The sequence below is a fragment of the Lolium rigidum genome, chromosome 5 (assembly GCF_022539505.1).
Source record: "Lolium rigidum isolate FL_2022 chromosome 5, APGP_CSIRO_Lrig_0.1, whole genome shotgun sequence".
NCBI classification, from domain to species: domain Eukaryota; kingdom Viridiplantae; phylum Streptophyta; class Magnoliopsida; order Poales; family Poaceae; genus Lolium; species Lolium rigidum.
In genome coordinates this window covers 229265988-229285757 of record NC_061512.1, presented here as the reverse complement: position 1 = coordinate 229285757, position 19770 = coordinate 229265988, and the positions used below count along the sequence as shown (strand labels likewise).

The following is a 19770-nucleotide window of genomic DNA, read 5'->3' as shown; positions in this document are numbered from 1 at the left end:
GTCCCGAGGGGCCCACACAATAGGGTGGGGTGACCACCCTCCGAGCCGCGCCGGCCTATGGGGAGGAGGCCCCGGGTCTCCCCCGGCTTGCCCTTCCGGCTCCGTGAGTCTTCCGGCGAAATAGAATTTCCGTAATTTTTCCGGATTTTTCCGAGCACTTTGGTTTTTGGGCCTTTTCCGCAATAAACGGACATAATAAACGAAACCGGCACCGTGGCATCTTGTTAATAGGTTAGTCCAATAAATGCCATAATATGATATAAAGTGCAAGCAAAACATGTAGGTATTGTCAATAATGTGGCATGGAACATAAGAAATTATCGATACGTCGGAGACGTATCAGTGCTCCCCTCCAGAGAACCCTCGGGGGTCATATATAGTGGTTTTTAGGTAAAAAATAAGTCGGTTCGCGAATGAATCAAGCGAATCGGACGATCGACGGCCAAAAGAGCCAGGGTGGCGCCCCCCCTTGTTGGGCGCGCCACCTGCCCTCTTTTGGGCCTCCAAGCCTTCCAGGTCTGGTCCAAGAGTCCACGATGCTTCTCTCGGTGAAAAAATACCCAGAAATCCTATCTCAATTTAACTCTGTATAGGTCTCTGAAAGTGAAAAATACACAAACAGGGTTTTCTTGTACTGTAAAGTTATAACCCAAATAAAGGGGATCATTGGTAAATCCCAAAAAAAATCAATATAAAACATTGAAATAACATCATATATGTTGGAAATATGTGGGAATATATGTTAATAAAGTACAAAGTTCATGTATCCATTTTACATGCATCATCGTGCTAGGGAGCTCAGTGGCCTTCCAGGCTGTTCCTACGACATCTACGATGGCGTGCTGGTGCCCTGGCTAGGCACAGGTCGAGCTGCCCACAAGGCGTGCTCCATGTGACACTGTTTTGTTGCGTCGTCGTTCATGGTGCCACCGTGATTCGAGCTTGAGATCCCAAATGGTGCTCTAATGACTACGGTAGGTTCTACTCCTCTGTATCTCTCTACTACTTCTCTCTCCCTCAAATTGGTCCTTGTTCCAAATCTAGGTTTTACACCGGTTGATCATTTCCAACTTGATTCCCATGCTCTTACGTGTTCTAGGGATTTCTCTACGGTTCTAACACGTTTTCAGTAACTAGGATATCCTCTAAACCAGTACAAGTCGTTGATTCCTACCAAATCCCTACTATTAACTCGGATTTCTGCTTTTCTGTCAATCAACACTTGCGATAGTTCATTGTAATTAATTTTAGGGTTCTTCTAGGATGACTTAGTGGCTTAAATGGATTCTTGTTCGTTCCAGGTTAACTATTTAATTTGTTTAGCTAGTGGATTGTCAATTTTGGCCACTCACACTTGCTAATTCTTTAGTTTCGATAGTTAAATGTTGTCTGCTTTCTATTCAAGCTTAAGTAGATAATTTTATAGGTTTGTTTAGTTTCTCTAGCACACTCAAGTAATTATCTAGCACTAAATTTTGACATTTTTTTGTCTATTCATGTGTTCCTTAATTAGTAGTGCTTATAGAAATTCCTTTAGTTGTTAGTTAATTGCAATACCTTAGGTGATCTCAGTAGCTTAATTTGTGAGCTTAGCATTGGTTTACAGGTTTTGTAGTTCATTACTAAGGCTTTTAACATTAATTGCCTCTCCTCTCTATCAGGTCATGGTTCATGCTATTGGCTATGATTGCATTACGTCATTTAAGCATGTCTATTGATGCCTTGTGCTCTGCTCCACTAGATGTTCCTAGGTGATTCAAGTGTGGAAATTCCAGGTTAATATCATGGTTGTTAGTATCTCAATATGTATCATCGCATCTTATGATTTTACGATACTATTGTGGCCAATTGATACATATCACGATGGTATTTTAATCTGGTAGTATCTTTGTCGTAACTCGATATATAATGGTATCTTTATTATCTTGATATAAAAATAATATCGTACGATCCTACCATATGTTAAAAGCTATGGACACAACCTATGACGAGGTGAAGAGTCAAACCTTTTTGTAGTATCAAGGTTAACTAAGTATATAAGTAATATAGTTTTAATAAATTTGGGCGAGAGATGGGTTTGATAGGGAGTTTGTATGTGCAAGAAAGCAGTCAACTAGCTATCCATTTGTACTGACCATCAAGCATACACATTTGTTGTAGGTTCGTAATTATTACTTTTTTATCATGCATTACATAAGTTAGCCCATATTTATATTACTTAAATACATCATTAGACTTCATGAAAGACATATAATATGCTCAAAATTCAAATTAAAGATTAAATTTAAATTTATTTCATGTATATTATGAATATGTATACATAATTTTTAATAAAATAGAATTTCATCGTATTGTCATACTATGATTCGATTCTATGATACAATACTGGTGACAAGAAAATGATAATTTTTGGTATCTCGATACTGATAACCCTGGTTAATATAGAGTGGTTCATGTGTTTGTTGTCACTAGCAAATTCATGTGTGTATGCCTTGATAATGCACTACCGAGCCGTTAAAAATTCCATTCTAGAGTCTCTATTATAAGACTCTATCCTAAGGGCTTTAACTATATACTAAGCACTTCTTATTCCTGGCTCTTGATGAACAACTGATTAACTCCTGGCTTACCCTTCTCCTTCAGCTCCTCTCCTTGCTTCATCTTGCTCTCATATCTCTCTCTACTATGTTTGTATGTATTTTCAGCCCAAGACTAAAGTGTGAGTTGAGATTCTAGATGTGTAAGAGCTCAACTATTTACACGCTAGCTTGTGGGATGTGCTGGTGACATGTGTACCCTGCAATGTGATGACTCACTATGTAAACCTACTATCTATGTTGGGTTTATGTGCTAGGGGAGATGGATTCCGTGGTTAACTAACACAACAAGTGAAATTCTAGTGATCTGCCTATTTAGGCATGTCGGCCTGGTTTCTTGGTTTCCTATCCACTAGCTAAATTTGGACAGTGCCAGATGTGTAGTATGTTTTTTATTCATATCAAGTCCCAAAAATTATTTCTTGGATTTTTAATGATTTATTTGTTTGAAGATGTTTGAATTACAAATAATGTATTGGCCTAGGATTTTATTGGATGGTATCTAGAATTAGTAATTGTTCATAATGATTTTTATTTGCTCTGTTTTGTCTATGGATCCAAACTATTGCGAGTTACTAGCGGATTGTTTGTATTTTTTTTAGAATTGATTCATTTGATTCCTGGAAATTTTCTCATAATGTTCCTAGAGATATTGATTCTTGGGATTATTTTTCCTATAAATTCTACTTGCTCAAGGTGAATATTTACTACTAGTGGTTCTTGCTAGATGCTACTGGTTACTTCTGCTATCTATTTGTGGCTCTTCCTAGCATTGGTCTCTACCAAGTTACTAATGTTAGCAGCTATGATTGTTTTATACCCCAATATTCTTAATTCTAATGGATTCTTTTTTCTACTATTGTTTGAACCCTCACTACAGTTCAAGGAGAATTTTCCGGGGACAGAAACTTGGAACCTATATTAAAATGGATTCTCCTTAGGGTCAATCCAAAATTTTAATAATAATCTTGATTTCTAGTGTTTGTGCAAGTCAAGGAAATGATCAAGTGTTGATCAAGGATCAGTGATGGAAATGGTGTTGCTGATGGTGTTGACCAAGTGATCATGATCAAGGTGGTGATATGGTGTTGATGCTGTTGTAGTTGAGTAGTTTAGGATATGCTAGATACGGTTTTAGGGTTTTATAGTTCTAGTTTGCATTTTAGGCCATTTTCCTATTATTTTTATTTACGTATAATCCAACTTGTAAATGACTTTGTAATAGTTTGAGAATTGATAGTTGATTATGAGAATTTGGATACTAAGTTTGTATTATTCTATTTTTCCTATTTTTAGTTATGAATATTTCAATCTACCCCTTATTATTTAAATTCAAATGTTGAAGTTTGAAGTTTATTATGAATTTGTGTGGTGCAGATGATTGAGTTTGAGTTTGAGATTGTTAATTATAGTTTGAGATGGTTATTTTGGAATATTTTAATTAACGAATTAAGTTTTTTATTTGAATAATTTGAATTTAAGTATGACGAAATGCAAACCTCAATTTTGAATTTAAAATTTAGAAATGTTTTATTAAGGTTAAATTTATTATCACACAAGGTTTAACACACAAAGTAAATAGGTTTGTGTTTTCAAATTTAGTTGACCCCACATTTAAAAAAATGCTCGAAGGTCATGTCTAAATTTGAATTTCAAATCCTGGTGTGTGGCTTTGGTCAATTTGAATATTGGAGTTCAAATTTGATCACTTTGATTCTTGAAGATAAAAGCTTAAAGCTTTCCGGTGTTAGTGTTTTCAAGATGCATGCTATGCAAATGCACAAACTTGACATCTACCCTTCCCGAGGTCCTATTCTTAGGGGTGTTACACTTCGGCAATTTTTTGTACAAGCTGCGGTGGCACAGAGAACGGAGGAGTAGCTTCTTACTGTGTACTTACTTTTTTGGCGTGGCGTAGTGATTTACATAATATGACAAGATGGAGCATTTATATGTATACACATTTTCACTTATTAAGAAGTAAAGACCCATATATATCAAGATATCAATCTTTAGGAACCTATGCAAGATTTTTTAAGAACACCCAAAGAACATATAATACACCCACCACAAAGGAGGTTCCCCCCTCTTTTCGCGGTCTATTAATTGAGAAGATAAGCGACGATGTGAAGAAATCTATAACGTATCGCAATGTATGAAGAAGAGTAATTGTAAAAGCCATGCCTAGGACCAAAATATAAAGATCGTAATCTTAAAAGCCTTCCTTGTAATATTGTAGACTTTGGCTTTATGTGTGGCTTTGCTTGAAAATACGGTTTTAGATAATGCCTAACTTTGGAACAAATTGATGCAAACAATTAAAAACCGTGTAACACACCTACTTATCTCTTAACACATTTAATTCAATATGAAATGGAAATGCCGCGGTCAATTAGTATTCAATGACTTTTGTCGCTTTATCTTAACTTGTTCCTTTATAATTAATAATTTCTCCTTATAGCGCCCCCAATTCTTATATAAATGGACACCATCATTCATCCCCGACCCACCCTTCCATTCGAGCTACAACCATCTCACTTTCCTATTGCCTTGCCATCGCCATCTGGTCAAATTTAGGTATGTCAATGCTCCCTCTTCTTCTCATACATGCTGGGTTTTTGGTTGATTTATGGCACAACTTATTTGGTGACTACTATGTTGAGATCCAGATGAACCACAAGTGACAATTATGCTTTTCTTAGTTTCTTGTTGTAGAGATGTCAGGTGAGACATAAAAAGTAGAGTTCAAAAATTGCATGTAAGGGTGAGGTTTGCGAGGCCACTTTTATCTTTTCTGCTATGCCAAATCATGATAATCTAGTCAAAGAATTTCCAAATTATAGGTTTTCTTAAATTATGTATAGAACTGTGGATCTGGTCAAATGTAAGAAAACTAAAAATAACCCCATGTAGTGAACTTTGTAAAACATATTAATCTTGTTAAAACGTATGTAAAACTTATGATTATGGTCAGGTCTATTAGATAACAATTTTATTTGGTCAAAACCGATATAAAATTTTTTTTAGTCGAAATACCTTTCAAAAGTACTAAACTAGGGTAATCATTGGAAAGACATATGAGCCTAGTGAAACTGTTTGGAAAACATATGAATCTGGTCATGATTTTTGAAATACATGTGAGTCTGGTCAAACAAATGAATGCTAGCTAATTTATGGTTTTGGTAGCCAGTTGGCATGTGGTGTTAGGAAGGGGTGGCTTTGGTTAGGTCCATGTGCACAGTGAAAAACAGACAACAGCAAAAGAAAAATACAGGGTCGGATAAAGCCAAAAGCAGGGGAGGTCACAAAGTAAATATAATAAGCACTTGGGGTCAAATTATGTAGACCCTTACCAATGCAATCCTGACGTGCTTCACTTACCTGCCTATTTTTAATCCCCCAATTTAAAACTTTTTTCTTTTCCCAAAAGATTACGTGAGAGGAGGGGAGTTAAGAAAAGCAAAACAAAGAAAAGAAAAAAATCGGCGGAGAGAGCTCGTGAGAGGAAATTACGTAGGAGATAAGCGAAATCCCCAAATTTCTCCCCCTCTCCCCTGTTTGTAGCTGTTTGAGTGGCCTGCGAGGACTCCTGAGCTCCCTCTTTCCGCTTACGAGTGCGCAACCGAGCTCCGCTTCATTCTCGCCATCATTTTCCTGATTATTTTCTTGTCTTTTGCCTGTATTTCCACGGTATTATCCTGATTTGTGGCAGTTTCTCGGTGATTTTGCTGCTCCTTTGCTCAGGCGGGGATCTGCAATTTCTGTTCTTTATTTGACAAATCCTCTTATCCAGGCTTAGATTTAAAACCACTCCGCATTATTTTTCCATTTCTCTCTGGTTTGCCGTTTATTCCTCCCATTTTGTTTTCCGTTTTCCCGTCATTTGCGGCTTCTTTCCACCCATTCCAAGATATACAAGCTGCAAACTCCGAGCTCTTCTGTTCGTCCCTAAAGATTTCGAGCTCTGTGTGGCGCGGGGTTTATGGTTTTATTATAGTTCTTGAGCTTGTTTCTTCTGAGTAGGAGCTCTGCTTCTGCTTCTGCTCTGTTGAGGAATGATGGAGGTGAGGGCGTCGTCGGACCAGCAAGGAGTGATGGCGGGGAGGGAGCCGTTCGGGCTGCCCAATAGCCCGCCCACGCCGCCGTCCTCCGGCCCCATGCATGGCACCATGCGCATGGCTTACGGCCCGGACGGAACTCCCTTTTTCGCGCCGGTGAGCTCAGCTCCGCCGCCGACGGAGACGTACCAGCCCGTGGGCGGCGGGGCGCCTGTCCCCGACTCGGCTGCCGCAGGAGGCAATGGCTCGCCGGCTTTCCTGGTGAACAACATGGATGAGTCAGCCAAGAAGAAGCGCGGCCGGCCAAGGAAGTACGGCGACGACGGCTCCATGGCGCTGGCATTGGTGCCTGTGCCCAATCCGGCGGAGCCGGCGCCCGGCACTTTTGGGCCTTTCTCGCCGTCTCCTATGTCGGCGGCGGGCACTGCCCTCGGCGTGGCGCCGGTAGGGATGAAGAAGAGGGGACGGCCAAAGGGCTCCACCAACAAGCCCAAGCCGCCACCGTCTCCTCTGGATTTCATTGGTAAATTCTCCCTAAACTTCTCCATTTTTCTGTTGAGTTTTAATTACTGTTTTGAAGTTCATGAAGGGCGAAATTAGAGGAATAATTTCCCTGCACTTTTCCAATTTGATTTATCATTTTAGAAATTGCAAAATTACTGCCTAGGCTCTGAGGGGTTGTCTGATTAGCTTTGACTAGATCTGGAATGATGTACCGTGTGCAGACTGCAGGTCGATTGGTCAGGAAATTACTTTCATACCCTTCCAGCTTTTTCAACAGGCGCCTCTTCTTTATTAGAGTAAATAAATGTCATATAGGCAAGAATTCTTGCAGTGGTTTTTTTTATGAAATGCATAGTTAAGGAATCCTTTGTAGTATTGGAGTGTTTTATTCTTGAGCTGAAGTTTACATCAATATAACTGAAGTCTTATACGTCTATTTTGAACTGAAATTTCAAACTGTCTCATCCTGCTTCTTTTGAGTTCTGTGGATGCATATTTGGTCATGTTCTTGATGAATTATTATTATTATTATTATTTGGAAACACTGATTGAATTACTATTACTATTTGCAGCTTTGGCAGGAGCTGGATTTACAGCTCATGTTCTTCATGCTCAAGCTGGGGAGGTAAAGATTCCTCAACCCTTAATTTCCTCAATTATTCCATTCACCTTCTAGTAAAGGATGAGGCAATCTGTCATTTTGGTTATACACTATTCATGTTAGATTGTTTTAGCTTCAGCTCTACAGTGATGTTTACCATTTATAGTATCATTGCCCTCTTTCACTTGGGAATATATCAACAGACTATCTCTGCATCAATCTATGCATTATAGCAATGCCTTTGATCATATACTACCTCTGTCCATAAAAGGATGCCGAAAGTTTGTCTAAATTTAAATGTATTTAGACAATCTTTAGTGTATAGATACATCCGAATTAAACAAATCTCCGACATCATTTTATAGACAGAGGGAGTCTATTTTTGGGGATGTTTTTCTGAGCACACACCAACAGTTTTCTATTTTTATGGTATATCCACTGAACTTGTGATAAAATATGGTGTTATATTCTTATGCTACCATCATACACTTCTGGGACTGACATTAGCTCAATGCAATTTCTCCTGTAATCTTGTGTAAATATAATGCCTGTATAGTGATGTACACCCTACGATCCTTTGATCTACTACATGTGTGGCGTTTTATTCACTTGGCCTACATCTTCTGATATGTGATATATCTTATTGAACATCTATCACTACATATTGCTGGAAATTAGAAACAAATCAGGATCCTCAGTTACTCATCTTGTTAGTTTTCCTGCCATTTTAAGGACTTTCAGTTCTCTTCATATGAAAATATTTGCAACATACTCTATAAAAACATTTGGCACATTTAATTGAACATAGATGCAAGACTAAAGTAGAATCATTTTATGATTATAGTTTTCTCGTGGAATATGACTTGAATACTGTTTTTTTTCAGGATGTAGCTGCAAAGATTATGGCATTCTCTCAGCAGGGAAGTCGAGGAATCTGCGTGCTTTCAGCAAATGGTGCCATATCAAATGTGAGTCTTCGGCAAGCTGCTACTTCAGGTGGAACGGCCACATACGAGGTAAGTACATTTGATTGTAAGAACCTATCAAGATGATACAGCTCTTTCCGTGAAATGGAAATTGCTTAGCACTGCAGGAGTTACTAATACAAGATTCCTTATATTGTAAATCATGATTATGAGAAACCTGATCAAAGTGAAGTAATAGTTCTGTTGTAATATAGTCACTGTAGATGGTTTCTTGAAGACAGGTTAGTAACCGATGGTTGTTTTTATTTTCTGCTGCAGGGCCGATTCGAGATACTTTCACTGTCTGGATCGTTCCTGGTTCAAGAGATGGGAGGCCATCGTACCCGAACTGGCGGGCTGAGCGTTTCGCTAGCAGGTCCTGACGGGCGTGTCTTGGGTGGCGGAGTCGCTGGAGTGCTGATCGCCTGTACTCCTATACAGGTCTGTACCTCTTCTTTTCTGTCTAAAACTGTAATGATACCTAAGTTTTAGACTTTTTCTTACAGCGAGCTACTATTCTATTAGTACAGTGCAAAAATGACTAACCACCGTGCTTACATGAACAGATTGTGGTGGGAAGCTTCAGCCCGGACACTGGTGAAAAGAAGGCGAAGAAGCAACACGCCGCGCCACCAGAACCTGCATCAGCGCCACCAAAACTCGCGCCGATCGCGCCCGTGCCTATCGGCGTCGGGATGGGGCCGAGCAGCCCACCATCCAGGGGCACGCTGAGCGAGTCCTCCGGTGGTCCTGGGAGCCCGATGAACCAGGGCGGCGCGGCCACAGCCACTGCCAGCAACAGCAACAACAGCCAGCAGGGTGGCCTGTCCAGCATGTCCTGGAAGTGAACTCTGCCTAGCATCAGTGACAGCTTGACCCTCAGTTCGTAGAAGTCTGCAACTAGATGTTACTATCTAGTGTAATCCAGTGTGTCGAGACTATTTTAGATGTTAATTCTGTCGTCGTGGATCATTATTGTTATCATTAGGTGTCGTTTATCGTAGTCGGATTATTACTATGTCGTCGTGTTTTACTTATGTCATGAAAAATTATGCACATTTGGCATTTGCTATGCTCTGTTGGCTATGGCTGTGATGTTCCTGATTTTCTTTTTCTTTTTTTGCGAATTTTCTATCTGCTGCTGGTGTTGTTGCTAGTCCTGTTGCCGCTGCAGATTGCTGTGCTTTTGCAGTTTCTGCTCTTCTTCTTTTTCTTGGCCATTTTTCCTGTGCTGTTGGCCTGTTGCTGCTAATCCTGTTGCTGTTGCAGATAGCAAGCCACCCTGAAGTTTGTGGGGTTGCTTGTACGTTTTCAGGAGAAGCCGACGGCTTTCTGTTGATACGTCTTCAAGAGGAGGAGACGACTGGGAGATCAAGGAGGCGTGCAAATTGTGGGGCCCAGTCACTGTCACTGGGTCCCGCCTCTTGTCTTCCACACAACACAAGCGCTAGCGCCCAAACGAAGTCGGCCAAGAGAAGACACCATCGGGGCACGAGACTTCCGGCGCCCACCAACCTCGCCAGCCGCCCATGGGGATCGCCGGAGGGCGGCGACAGTAGCTGGAGGCGAGAGGAAGGAGGAGCTCCGTCGCGGTGTAGACAGGAGGATTGAGAATTTTAGATTAGGAGAGGCGAGATGTCGGTGCGGATCAAGGCGGTGGTGGACAGGTTCGTGAAGGAGCTGCAGGAGGCGCTGGACGCGGACATCCAGGACCGGATCATGAAGGAGCGGGAGATGCAGAGCTACATCGAGGAGCGCGAGCGCGAGGTCGCCGAGAGGGAGGCCGCCTGGAAGGCAGAGCTCTCCCGCCGCGAGGTAGTAGCCCCATTCATCGCTTGCTCCCTCTCTCTCCTTCCCTGTCAGTCCAAATCATCTGCGTGCATATACCTGGGTGTCGAATGAATTATTTGGTGGCGTCGAATGTCGATACCTTCAGACTTCAGAGTCCGGTCGCTGAATGGCGGTGCATTTGAGCTCTATCAGTAATCTCTATCTGTGAAAGAAATCTAAAAGATTAGCCTAAAAAGTTAGGAAGTTCAGTTAATAGAATTTTTGTTATGGTAGGTGTTGATTAATCAGTAACCTCTGTGCTTTGGGAGCAAATTTCCCATCTACCTGTTTTACTGATATCTTGTTTCCACTATGAGGTGATCTTTGAGGTCTGAGATTCAGGCATACTGGTTACTGTTTTGGGTAAATGACCTTTAATGCAAAGTCAGGTTCTTACCCAGTCACAAAGTTTGGTGGTATGATCAGTGCATTATGCAGTAGTGATGGCCTGATGGGAGTGGCACTACTCCTTCTGATGTCATAGCTTTCAATTCTAAGTATTGGAAGGGGGAAATCCTAGTTCGGAAAATACCATAGTTTCTCAATTGCTAAACCGATAGATCCTGGGTGATGTGGTGTTGATGCAAAATTTTGAGCCTAAGCATCTGATTACCGTGATATAGGAGTAAGACTGCTTTAATTTATTACTACTATCACAACTATATCGTTGTGAGTGTGCAGAAGATTTCTTCAGAATGTACTGTATAAATTTGTAGCTCAGTCCATGTTTGAATTGGGATTCCACCTGAGTGTCCCTATGGTCATATCCCGTTTCTGACATGACAAGCGCCAGCCGAAGACATCCCTGTCTCTCCCTTGTTGCTTCACTACTGAGTTGAATGCACCCGTTTGACTTGTTCTCCTTACGTGTTTAAGTACTGTCATCACTTATCTGGTTATGATTCAGCAAATCATGCTTCTATTTCGGAAAGGCTTGTCTGGTTTCTTGCATGATTGGTGCCAGCCAAAGATACTTGTCTCTCCCTTGTTGCTTCACTAATTTACTTGAATGGAATCCATTTGGGTTGTTATCCTTACATGCCTAGTTACTGTCGTCCCTAATGGGGTTATGTCTCTGTCCATGGATAATGATCTGGTCAGTAAGTCAAAGAAATACTGAATGGTTACTTATTACCATAATAAAGGGTGTCATTGAGATGGTACTGTCCAAGTGTATCTTGCGTTCTAATTACTGATAATAGAAGATATGGTGATGTCTGAGCATTATTTAGTTTTTTTTTTTGCTTGCAAGGCATTATTTAGTTAATCAGGCAATTTTCTGGACAAATGTTTGAACTGTATGTTATAAGTATGCAATATAACATAGGAGTAAGGCTGTATGATCAGAGTAATATGCAGTATTGATGGGAGTCGACTACTCCACCTAGTCATAGTTTTCAGTTTTATGTAATGGGAAAGCGGGAACCGTGGCTCCAAAAATTGTCATAGTTTCTCAACTGCTAAGCTAGAATATCCTGAGTGATGCTGTGTTGATTCAAAATTGTGAGCCTGTGCATCTGATTACCTTGACATAGGAGTAAGGCTATGCTTTAATTTATTACTAATATCGAAAAATTGTCATAGTTTCTCAACTGCTAAGCTAGAATATCCTGAGTGATGCTGTGTTGATTCAAAATTGTGAGCCTGTGCATCTGATTACCTTGACATAGGAGTAAGGCTATGCTTTAATTTATTACTAATATTGCTGCGCGTCAGCAGAAGATTAATACATACTTAAAATTTGTATTCGACCTGTTTATTTTATTTTATTTGGGCAGTCCTTGTGCATCCAGCCCAATACACTTGTTCGTACCTGTAACAAACTTTTTTTCCTTTATTTGGATGGCAGCGCTCCTGCCGGTTACCCGGGGAAAAAATTTGTGGCTCAGTTCATGTTTGAATTGGGATTCCACCGGAGTGTTCTTATGGTCATATCTGGTTTCTTGCATAATAGCGCATATAGAAGTGTCTCTCATTGTTGCTTCACTGCTATGTTAAATGCATCCCTTTGGATTTTCTCCTTTCTTGTTTAGCTACTTTCATCACTAATATGGTTATACTTATATCTCAGCACATTGTGCTTCTGTCCAGATGATCTGGTTAGCAACTCATAGAAATACTGAATGGTAGACTCAGGTCCTAGCTATTTTCTGACATTAGTCAGAGTAACTTTGAGTGGCTGATACGTGGGCCCCTCAGCTGATTGTCCCACATGTCAGCGAGCCAAAAGTCATCCGACTTATGTCAGAGGATCTGCGCCTGTCATTGAGATAGTAGTATACAAGTGTATATTTTGTTGTGATAACCGATAACAGAAGAGATGGTGTTGTCTGAGCATTATTAATTGATTGGGCAATATTCTGGACAATGTTTAAACTGTATGTTATAAGAATACAAAGCACTATTGGCTTGTATTGATGGGTGCGCTCAATTTCAGAAACTCAAAGTCACATTCTTGCATCTAAATAAAAGTATCCAAAAAAAGTTATAAACATGGTATAACATGTGCACCTGCAAAAAATGTCCAAGAATGCAGGTATATTATTGATTATCTTTCTAGCTATAACTTCTTATATAGAAAAAGTAGGAGCTTGATCATTTGGTTGCTTTCTAGTTCATCATCATCAACCACTTTGATGTTAGGCTATGTATTAGTGCAGTGAGTGAGCCTTGTTACAATGACTATCTTTTGTCATATTAAGAGCAGGATAAGTTAGAACACATTTGCTCGATCTGGCCACATTATTTGAACTTCGTTAGAACAAATTTAAACGGGGCCTTCTTCGATGTTTACCAAGAATTTTTGACAGACCAGAAAGTAAACTGTGTCTGGTAACTCCAAAAGCATATCCATTCCTTAACAAATGAAATGATAGCACCCACAGTCTTTTCTAATGGAGTATAATGTAGCACGACTTATTCAGCAGTCTCATCTTTGACAGGCCGAGATCGCACGGCAGGAGGCGAGGCTGAAGATGGAGAAGGAGAACCTGGAGAAGGAAAAGAGCGTCCTCATGGGAACCGCTTCCAATCAAGACAACCAAGACGGAGCCCTCGAGATCACAGTTAGCGGTGAGAAGTACAGGTGCCTTCGCTTCTCCAAGGCAAAGAAATGAGGGATGAACTTGGCTGTACTGGACTAGAGATAGATCCATACGGAATTACCAACGCCGAGCCGTGGTTTGATTCAATTTTGTTCATTTTGTACAGGAAATTCTGGAAAATGTTTCTGAACACAGTAATAATAAATCCATAGTGCTAGCTAGGTAATGCGGAGGTAAGACTTTGTGCCTGTGTGCATTATGGGTAATCCAGAGGGTCTTAGCTGATGGACGATCGGAGGCTCCCCGTCAGTTGTCAATTGCCTGGTACACCGTCACAGATTGCTATAACTATCTAAGTCGTTAACCACTAGACCAGCTTCAGTGCTGGCGCTCTGAATGTTCCAGCATCATGACGCCGAAATTAACTTTATGGCACACCACTAGTATAAGCATATCATGCCGATGTTCCAGCTGATTGGATGCTAAGAAGCTGTCAGCGAGCTAATCGATCACAGCTTCCACAAATTCGTACCAACTGATGCGATAAACAATGCTCCTGTTTCTTAACAACCTTGGAAAACCATCTAAAAACAAACCCTTGGAAAACCAGTAGTGCTAATTTTCGTATCCTTTTCTTCTAAACAAAGGTTGTCGCTGCAACTGGCGCCTTTGCTCGGTTTAGTCCAGCAAATGCGATCAAGCAGCCTGTATAGTTTACACACGCGTTTGGTGAACGGAGATGATGCCAATATGACACCTCGGGGAACAATCATTTGTTAATCCTTGGAATGCAATTAACGTCTGGTCCATTTTGGTAGAGAAACGGTCTTCGTCCCAGACGTGTGGGCGAGGGCCCGCATTTGCTCAGTCCAGCTCGGCCGACGGCAACAAGGAAACGGCCGGGAGAGAACACGCCGATGAAATGCGCGTCCGTCGCGATGGCTGCCAAAGTGCCAAGTTTATAAAACCACCCACGTCCCGCGAGTCCACTTACTCCACCGCTCCGTCTTCCCTTGCTCGCTCAACGTACTACGTGCAAGCGTCCGCTACCACTCGTTCGCCGCTGCTAGCTAGCTCGATCGTCGGCCATGGGCGCCATGTCGTACGAGAGGCTGTCCGTGTCGTCCGGGCCCGAGAGCCGGAGTCGAGGTGGGGCATGGGCGGCGGTGAGGCGGAGCCTGGCGCGGCTGTGCTCGGCGCGGCGGCAGGGGCGGTGGGCGCCGGCGAGGAGGATGCTGCTGCTGGTGCGGGCGCGGGGCAGGAGGCACGGCAGGGTCGCCTGCGGGTACGACTCGGAGGGCTACGCGCGCAACTTCGACGACGGCGTGTGGAAGGCGGACGAGGGCGTGCTGCCGTGGATGACCGCCGCCGGCGCCGGGCCGACGACGTCGTCGGCGCTCGCCGCGTGCACGCTCGCCCGCGCCGTGTCCTCCGTCCGGTGATTCTTTCGGCTTTCTTCACCGGCTTCGTGGAGTAGCTAGCCATTGGTTCATTCTTTTGAGGACATAGCGATTCTTTTATTTGTTCAGGATTTCGTTTCGTAGTTTGTATAGCACATTTTGTAAATCTTGCTGGCGGACAGTTAAAAATGCCTAGTCTTGGGAGGTTTTTTAAGCACCGAGTTTTGGGGTTTGTTTGGAATGATCATGATGCTGATGCTGATGTTGACGCTGATGAGGAAGAATGACAAAAATAACGATTTCTGCGTGCCTACATTCCGATCTTAGGAATCCGACGTATCATCTGCAACTTCACACTCGAAAACACGCCAAACGGCCTAAGATGCTTCGGCCACAAATACTTGCCTGCCAAAGTTCTACCATGAATAGTGAGATATCTTTTTCGATAAAAGGCACTTTATTACTCGATGTTTCAAGCATTACACTCAGCCTCTGCATAGCTAAGATGCACACAGCCGTTTAAGATTTCAGTATTCAAACAAAAGTTTTCCAAAAATAAACAAAATGAAAAAAACAACTAGTCATTGGCTTCTATCCTATGGCTATGCAGCCACCCATGTTGGGAAATAAACTCCTTGGCCATCTTCTCCAACCGTGTAGACACATCCATAAAAAGGTCTCGGTCCTCGAAGCGTTGAAGCTTCGTCATAAACGGAGCATAGCGGTACACCGGTAGATAACCTGCATAAGAGAAGATTTTTTGTCATTAAAAACCTTGTCATTTCTACACAGCCAACGCGACCATACAACTGTAATCGCTCCCACCTGGATAATCATCTTATACCTGGAAACCATCTCATTTAGCCAATTGCCAAAAATGTTCGCAATACTACGGGGTGGGTACAGGGTGATCCAGTGGTTATGGGGCATGGATCTTATCAAATCAAGACTTCACCGCACTGCCATGACTCCAAGGCTGCCAGATCAAGGTACCTTCCCCCATTCGTTCAGGCGTCAGCGAGAAGAAGACAAGATCCACTTGAACTTGGGAAAGGCGGCAACTATGCTGCATTCAGCATGATGTACACTGTGCCGGAAGGTCCATGCTGTAGGCATCAACCACCAGCAACACATTACCCCCCCAAGCCTCGTTGAACATAGACGTTGAAGATAGACGTGGAGGCCATCATCTCCAAACGTCACAACAGGCACTCCCATGTAAGGTAAAAAGAATTTTTCAAGAGAATGTACCACCGATGGTGCCTTGACCAGCAAGCCAGACGCAAGGTCAAGAAACCAATGATTGGATTGTTAACCTTATTAGATCGATTTTTTATCCTCATGATGCTAAGGAGATCCTAAAAATCAGAATCCCTACTATCCTTGGAGAAGACACCATGTCCTGGCATCCGGACAAGTATGGTGTTCTTGGTTAAGAGTGCCTACCACTTGGCTTTTGAAAGTAACTCGAAATCTCCATGACAAAGCTCTAGCTCGCAACCGACGGGAGAGAGAAGGATTTGGGGCCTCATTTGGAAATCTAAAGCACCACCTAAGATTAAAAACTTCGGTTGGAACCTTGCCTCCAAGGGTTTAGCCGTTCAAACAAAGAGATAAAAAATCATTAAAGGTACTATCCCTACATGTAGCATCTGCGGCATCGAACCAGAAACTGAATACCATGCTACCATGGCCGGCCCCAAAGTTAGCGTCCTTCGACTGTGAATGGCCAAACTCTGGAACCACCCTAAGGAAGATTTTAGAGAAACGGGCATGAGTGGGCTCTGAATATTCTGACTAACCAAGATGACAATATGAGATGCAAAATCCTATTTCTCTGGTGGAGAGCTTGACATCTTCGAAATAATTCCATTTTTGGTGAAAGTAAAGCCAAGATAAATGACTCGGCTTGTTTTATGGAAAATTGTTATAACACCACCATACGGCTTAATGCAGGTATGCCGATACCAGAACACAAGGGCAAGTCTTTACTCTTCCCCATGGGTGTGATTGCTTTTGGAGAGAAGAAGGAAAAGATACACTATCTAGAAATGGACCAAACCCCCGTTAGGCTGGGCTAAGGTGAACACTGACGCCTCATTCATATGTGCAAATGGCACGGCTCATTGGGGAGCCATCGTCAGGGATGACTAGGCAATACAATCTCCTGGGTCTGGAGCCCCATTCCGAGATGTGCTACCGCTGAAGAAGCCGAAGCAATTGCAGTCCTTGAAGGCCTTCAGTTGGCTTCCATGTTGGACACCCCTTGTTACCTGGAAACTAACTGCAAAAGTGTCACTGATACTTGGAACTGTGACAGAAATTGGAGATCGCAAGCTGGCTTCGTGATGAACTAAGCAAAACAAGCTGATATGTCTTTTCAGAATGTGAAGATTGAGTTCATCCCAAGAACCGAGAACCGCTAACGGTGCTGCTCACCACCTCACTGCGTTCATCAGATCTACTGGTTGTAATGACCTTTGTAAGGCTTTGTTCCTGAATGTGTTTTAGATCAAGTGTTGAGTGATTGTAACCAAAACAATATTATTTGAGTAATACAACACATGTTCAAAAAAGCACTCTGAGACCTCCAGACTATCTAACGCCTTCTTGTGGTATTTTTAGGCATGAAGCCCACCAAGCATCAGGGAGTTGCCATACACGTTATGTACATGTCTGGCCCCTGTCCGGTGTTGCTTTTCCCTACCTGAAGCAATTGTTAGACTGTCCAGTACATTCTTACAAGAGTTTCTGGTGCTTGGGCCAACACCATGAAGACATGTCGCATGAAGGCAACGCCTAAAGATGACAAGCGCCCGACTGTCTAGCGTCACAACTGTCAGACTGTCGCCCTTCCTGCAATAGTCAAAGGGGCTTCGCCCTTGTACCCATCCTCACACACATACCCCATTTTCCCCTTGCCTATATAAGGGATGTACCCCTGCAGAGCTAGGGTTTGACATGATGGTAAGATAGAGTTGAGCTTTGATCCCTTCCCTCCCATGCCGAGTAGACCCCAAGTGGATACCCATACCTCTCCCTTACTATTCTATTGAAGTTGTATCAAGACCCCCTTCTCGTCTTTAATCTTTCCCTTGCGAGGAATTCTATTGGAAACAATCCCTTCCTCGTTTTGGATATTGGAACTTACTTGTCTCTCCTTAATGGGTTTCAATTGGATTGGTGGACTGGCCGATAAGGGGACAAGCAGTTTCACGTAGAGCGGTGTTGGCTTGGATTTTGTGATCCAGAGGCTTGATCATTGAGTGTTTGTTGTCGGGTTTGATATGTTGGGTAGGCTTCACTATTTACCCCCCCCCCCCCTTGTTGTATTTTTTTATCGTATTTCCCCTCGCTTTGCATGTTCTTCATGTTCATCTTTGTTTAGGGTTTGATCTGTGAGCATCGGGAAGTACACATACCCTGCATCACTTCCCTTGGCCAATGATTTGGAAAAATGTGCAATCCTCAATTGTGTTGAACAAATAGATCCTGAGTAACTTGGTTTGATGTCCAACCCAAAAAAAATTGCTATAGGCGCTACCTACTATTGTAGTTCTCTCCGTCCATTCGTACCTCAAGATTCATGTGGCCCATGAAACTAAGAGGGAACATTGATGCTTTAAGATATGTACCATGTAACCTGTGGCATGAATTTCTTGAGACAATTGGTAGCGACCCCGGAAAAAAATACCTTGTTGACGTCACATTGCGAGCCTATGCATATGCTTACCACAATGTAGGAGCAAGGGTGTAATATTGCTTTAGTTCATCACTATTATCACAATCATGTGGCCATTCTCTAATAGTTTATACTTTTAGGTGAATTGGTTGTCTCATCAATTTAATATATGGTATCAAAGCCAATAAATCTTAAGTTAAACGGTTAGTCAAAGCACTATTAAATCTTAGATGATTTCGGCCCTTAAACGATCCCATGTTGCTTAACGTGAGGGGATGTGTTGAAAAATATATATTACGAGTCATTTTCCAATAGTTTGGATTTTTTTATAAACACAATACAACGTAGACGTTTATATACACGCATATACACTCACCCCTATGAACGCGCACACGCACACCCTACCCCTATGAGCACCTTCGGAAAACTGAGCCCGCGGATTGGATCTTGAAATTGACGAAATCACCACAGGCACCTCGCTGTCGGCGGGAACGTCGCCTCCCACTGAATAAATATTCTACCTTTATGAGACACACAGATGTCAAACCTAGGATTTGAACTCTGGTGGACTAGGGGTACAACCACTCACCTAACCACCAAACCTCATGTTGGTTCTCCAATAGTTCGGATATTTGGTTAGGAAAGAATAATAATTTTTAAATAGTACTATTAGTAGAAATTTCTTTCTTCCATAAAAAGCTCCGGTCCAATGTATCCCTCTCTCGCTCCTGGTCCAATGTATCCCTCCCGGCTTAACGTGAGGGGATGTGTTGAAAAATATATATTCCTCAAAACAGACTTTCATCCCGCTATAATAATATGGAAAAATATATATTACGAGTCATTATCCAACAGTTCAGATAAGTTATCTAAAAAACCAGTCACGTACCCTCTCGTTTAGGGTTTCCTGCTCCGGGGCGATTTCCTTCGCCACCGTGAGATCGGGCCGGACTCCGGCTCTCCCTTCCGCTTAACGATATCCCTCGCCCTCGGTTTCGCTCGCCAGGTCTCTTCTCTGGTCTCTTCGCTGGTTTCTCCCTGTGGCGGCTACGCTTCTGGACGTTTTCCTAGGGTTTGGCGAAGCTGGTG

At 42.3% G+C, this 19770-nt stretch overlaps 3 protein-coding genes across 3 annotated transcripts; all 3 read left to right on the top strand.

Moving 5' to 3' along the window:
- The first annotated feature begins 6011 nt into the window (after positions 1-6011).
- LOC124655530 (AT-hook motif nuclear-localized protein 10-like) lies at positions 6012-9797 on the top strand. Its single transcript, XM_047194405.1, has 5 exons — positions 6012-7178; positions 7732-7784; positions 8645-8776; positions 9005-9166; positions 9292-9797. The coding sequence occupies exons 1-5, from the start codon at positions 6653-6655 to the stop codon at positions 9571-9573; spliced, it is 1155 nt and encodes a 384-aa protein (XP_047050361.1). The 5' UTR covers positions 6012-6652; the 3' UTR covers positions 9574-9797.
- A 534-nt stretch (positions 9798-10331) lies between these two features.
- On the top strand, positions 10332-13820 carry LOC124653464. The gene is made up of 2 exons (XM_047192525.1): positions 10332-10540; positions 13498-13820. Exons 1-2 carry the CDS (start codon positions 10361-10363, stop codon positions 13669-13671), a joined length of 354 nt encoding a protein of 117 aa, XP_047048481.1. The 5' UTR covers positions 10332-10360; the 3' UTR covers positions 13672-13820.
- A 787-nt stretch (positions 13821-14607) lies between these two features.
- Positions 14608-15041, top strand: LOC124657204. The gene has a single exon (XM_047195790.1). It carries the CDS (start codon positions 14688-14690, stop codon positions 15039-15041), a length of 354 nt encoding a protein of 117 aa, XP_047051746.1. The 5' UTR covers positions 14608-14687.
- The last annotated feature ends 4729 nt before the right edge of the window (positions 15042-19770 follow it).